The 5,000-nt window shown below is 30.8% G+C and overlaps 1 protein-coding gene across 7 annotated transcripts; it reads right to left on the minus strand.

Moving 5' to 3' along the window:
* Positions 1-740: 740 nt before the first annotated feature.
* Positions 741-4,302, minus strand: LOC125030557 (uncharacterized protein C9E9.15-like). 7 transcript variants are annotated; one of them, XM_047620665.1, is made up of 5 exons: positions 4,087-4,302; positions 3,292-3,385; positions 2,716-2,839; positions 2,004-2,228; positions 741-1,412 (listed from the first exon to the last, which is right to left on the minus strand). In XM_047620665.1, exons 2-5 carry the CDS (start codon positions 3,378-3,380, stop codon positions 1,209-1,211), a joined length of 642 nt encoding a protein of 213 aa, XP_047476621.1. In that variant the 5' UTR covers positions 3,381-3,385; positions 4,087-4,302; the 3' UTR covers positions 741-1,208. The 7 variants fall into 7 exon arrangements, with proteins under 7 accessions (XP_047476621.1, XP_047476620.1, XP_047476618.1 ...); XM_047620664.1 differs by having other exon boundaries at positions 4,105-4,301; XM_047620662.1 differs by having other exon boundaries at positions 4,096-4,301.
* Positions 4,303-5,000: the final 698 nt, after the last annotated feature.

Genomic DNA, 5,000 nt, shown 5'->3' on the forward strand with positions numbered 1-5,000 from the left:
AATGAAGTTTCAATCACTATAATCTAAGGACATAACCACCCTAGCAGTAAACAGGAAGAGTTACCTTAGTAGCAACACATGAAACCACTAGGAAAGGTCAAGTCTACTTAGTGTACCAAAGAAAAAAAATTAATAAATAAATAAAAAAAAATGAAAAAATCAACAAGGACACGGCAACAAGATAGCTAACACCTGCTACCATTTACACCTACTAGTATTTGTCAGTGTAGATGTGGTGTATGACCTGCAGTATTTTTATTAAGGCAGATTAACCAGTTAGTGAAACGGTAATTTTGGCTGTAGGAATTAGACACCAGCAAGTGTTCATTAGGAAGAGAACAGTCTTGGAAATTACTGGTTATACAAGTATGCTCTTTTTTATATACTTTCATATGAAGAATGCTCTCTACAAACCTTTAAAAACAATGACTGTCTTTGGGGCATGCATAAGATGTATACAATGAGAAAAAAATTACACCTTTTTTTTTAATGTTATTTAATCTTTTTGTGATTGCATAAACCACATATTAGGATTTCTTCTGTAAGTTAGTCATCTTTACCGACTAAATGCTTACAGAATCAGGTTATCAAAAGTAATTAAAAATAAATAGAAAAGTAAGAACACATATTTTGTATGTATATTTAATTTTTATAATATGCAGTGCAATCTACAAATTATAGTAGTTTACAGACAGATAAGTAAAGAGGTAAAAAATATCATAATTCAATAAAAATATATGTCTTCAAAAATATTTATTCAGCTTTCATATCCTACATGTACACATATATCAGCCTTCAGTAATAACTACATACATGGGGAAATCATACATAGATATGACATGCTGTATTTCAGAGGTTTGAATCCCTTTATTATCAGTATCATTATCATTATTACTATTGTCATTATCATTAATATGAGATGAGCATTAGTTACATAATGGAAATATTCAATTCCTTGTTTAGTAATCCAGTACATGAGTAATTTTCACAACCAAAAAATGTGTGATCATTCAGTAGAATATCAATATTTCTATAACAAAACATGAGAAGTTTACAATATCCTTTGTAAATAATTTTTTGGGGGGAAAATGATAAGGAAGTATGAAAGCCTGAACTTTCATTTTCATAAAAAAAAAAATTCTATCACTTCCTCTAAACGATCAATTATCTTTTGTAACTTAAGAATAACCAATAGTTACTCAGTATTTTCAAACAGCCTGAATATAATCAATCTCCAGCGAGCTTGTACCACTCTGTTTAAAGTCGCTATAAACACCACCAGGAATCTGAATGGTAGTTCTCGTTATATCCGATGTGTCAAGAGGTTCTGCGTCAGGAACAAGAGCACCACGGTAGTATGGCTTAAACTCAATAAATGGCAGGGAGATAGTGGTCCACTTGTTCTCTGGAACCTGAAAGATATTTGTTTTAAAACTCATACATGTTCTTATCCCTTTTGTATTACACAAAAATTCTGTCCTTTTACTTTCATGATGTGTTATTTCTGTATTAGGTTAACCCAATGTTGCCAGGAAAATGCTGGGTTCATTTCAGAATTTTTGTGAAATATCTGCACATAGTTGGCTCTGCAAGTTCTTAGCCACAAAGGAGTCAATTAGTAGACCATGTGACCTTATCTGATCTCACCTTTCTTTGATTTTTTTTTATTAATGCTATCAATATCAATAGTGTTATTTTTATTATAGATATTATAATTACTATAATGTTATTGACATTAGTAACAACAATATAAGATAACATAAAATTTTTCTGAAAATCAAGTAAAAGAGTGAGAGAAATAGAACTCATAACTAGCTCATTTGGTGACTTAGTACAAGTGGAGCCATCTATGTGTAAAAACAATAAATAAAGTAAACTCACAATGGGCCTGCCATGTACGTACATGCCATGTCCATCGTTTTTTGGTTAACATTTGCATAGTATATATAGATTACTATATGCTTAATTCTGACTTCAGTTTATCAAAACCAAATCCAACTTACTGTGAAGAAAATTTCATAAGAGGGGTATACACTAGGTTCTTGTCCTTTATGTTGAAAGTTCACTTTGTAGACGTAGTTATCTCCTTGGCCACGAACTTTCATTTCAAGAGCTGATTGTTTGCTTAAATCCCATCCGTCGTTTGTGTAAGTCCCTGCAAAGCCAGCTCCATTTGGCTGAGGATTGAGCATGGAGAAGAACACAGCTCGCTGAAATAACTTTGATTTCTGTAAAGATAAAAGTTTGCATAATGTTAATGATGCAGGTAAAGCACAGTTTAAGCTAGTGTAAGCGATAATGTCTTTTGAGTTAATGTCTGTTCAGAAATGATTATCAATCAAATCTATATTCTTACTGAACAAATAAACAAATTTCAATTAAATATATATCTTTACTGAACAGGAAAATAAGTCTCAATTAAATATATGTTCTAACTGATTGACATATTTGTACTTACAGCATAAAACTCAGGTTAAAAATATATATATATTCAAAGTATAGAACCCATTACAATATTACTTTAAGTTAATGAAGCATACCTTTATGACATTAATTTACAGCACCTCAGAGTAGACCAGAGGCCCTAATCTATTCCAGCAATCAGCAAAATTTATATTGGTGGACTTGAAGTTTTGCAATTCAGTAACTATTGGTACAGCAAATGTGTGTAATTATTATTTGAATGATACAAAACAATAAAGAGAATAACTTTACCTGCAAAGTAAAAACAGCTTTTGACATCCCCGGTTCCCTGACAGTGTCTGAAGATTCTTTCCAATTGTCCAGAGACTGCATGGTACGAAAATCATACATCATCTTTGGAGCATCTGCATTAACACTGAAAGTTGAAAAATTATCAGTGACATGTCATAACATAAAAAAATAAATAAATAAATAAATAAATAAATAAATACATAGACAATATGTACATTCAAGGCAAGATTTTAACTAATACTTATAGATGTGACTATCAATAGGTTTTATGTCATGAACTCCTACACTTGAAGACTATGCCGCTGACAAGTCCTCATGAGTAATACCTTTGCTCAGAGACCCAACGAGTCCCCAGCTACATGGATTACCACTGCACTATGGCATTTAGTAGAGAACCTATTACTATTTGTGTTAAAATTATGCTAATGTTAGAACAAACTTTCCTCCTTTTCCAACTATGTTATTCCATGTTTTCGGCAAAGTTACTGAACAGTAGATACCTATTTTTAAGTCATATTTGAAAACATCTCGTTCATAAGGAATATGTCCCATTCCCTTTCAATTGCCTGGACTCACTTATATGAAGAACTGTGGTAGGCTAAGCTAAGGCCAACAGATGCCCCTAGCAGGATTCCAGTCATCTTCATCATTGTGCAGGAAGACATTGCAACTGCAAATAATATAAAAGACTTAAATAATATTGGATGGAAAAAACTGTTAAGCAAACTTATACCTAATCATGAATCCTGACTTCTGCTAAATCAGAAAACATTAAGTGCAAAGAGCGTACTACTAAATGTAATTTGCTTGTAAAGAAGTCTATCAAAATATCAAATTAGAATTTTGCATGTGTTATCTTTAAAATATACTTCAAAACTTAAACAAGTCATTAATAGATAAACTTTACTATGAAATAACTAAAGAAAAATAACACAAATCCAAAAGAATAACTTTACAATGTAATGTGTTGTTACAATATTAAGCAAATCTAGTTTCAGACACACACCATTTCCTTTAAGAAAAGCAAGAAATTCTAAATACTCTGAAGAACAACACATAAAACACACCTCAAAACAACATAATTCACGTTATTTCCCTTCCCCCCTAACATAACACGAAAAATCGAACACACAAAAAAAAAAAAAAAAAAAAAAAAATCAAATCACTATCAAATTCCACCACCACCATCAAAAACACCCCAAAAAATTAAACAATGTCCATCACACATACACTAAAAGTTTCCGACATAGAGTAACCTACCCACTGAATCCACGAGCCTCTGATTACGTTCAAATTACCACTCTCTCCTCACACTATATTACACTTTCTCACACTACAGCGAACGAGTAAGGGTATGATGGTCAGACGAACCTTCCTCACCTCACATACCCTTAGGTCAGTCCTTTAAATACATCCTCAGTTATACAATCTGTTATACAATCGCTTCCTGGATACAGTGATGCAGCATTTCCTCACGGCAGGTGTTGCATTCCCTGGGACCGAGGAGACGGCGTTATATAAATGTGTTGCATGAGTGTTATATATTAAACTGTATTATTTTCTTTCGTTAGAAGTGGTTGCCAGTTCACACAAATATGCTAATATAATATGTAGTCGATAATTCTATCATTTGGTTGTGAAATAACATGTTATGCTATTTTCCTCCTATCCCTTTCCATCGCATAAAACTACAGATGTGCGTCAGTATTGATGATGAGAATAATAATAAATATATAAATAAGAGTAAGAATGGTGATGGCAAGACTAATGGTAATAGTAACGATATTATTATTGGTAATGATAATTATAATAACTATGGTAATGATAAATGACGATGGCAATAATAAAACTAAAAATAATAATAATGATAATTATAATGATAATGATAGTAATAATAATAATAATGATAATAAAAATGATAATGCCAATACGAATAATAATAACAATAATAATAATAATAATAATAATAATAATAATGATAATGATAATAATAATAATGATAATAATAATAAGAATAAGAATAAGAATAACAATAACAATAACAATAACAATAACAATAACAATAACAATAACAATAACAATAATAATGATAATAATAATGCTAATACGAGTAATAGCAATTATAATAATGATAATGATAATAGTGATAATAACAATGATAGTACTGATAACAACAATGAGAACAATAACAGTAATACTGATATGAATTATACTAATAATGATGATGATGATGATGATGATGATGATGATGATGATGATGATGATGATGATGATGATGATGATGA

This window comes from Penaeus chinensis, chromosome 11 (genome assembly GCF_019202785.1).
Source record: "Penaeus chinensis breed Huanghai No. 1 chromosome 11, ASM1920278v2, whole genome shotgun sequence".
In the NCBI taxonomy this organism is placed as follows: domain Eukaryota; kingdom Metazoa; phylum Arthropoda; class Malacostraca; order Decapoda; family Penaeidae; genus Penaeus; species Penaeus chinensis.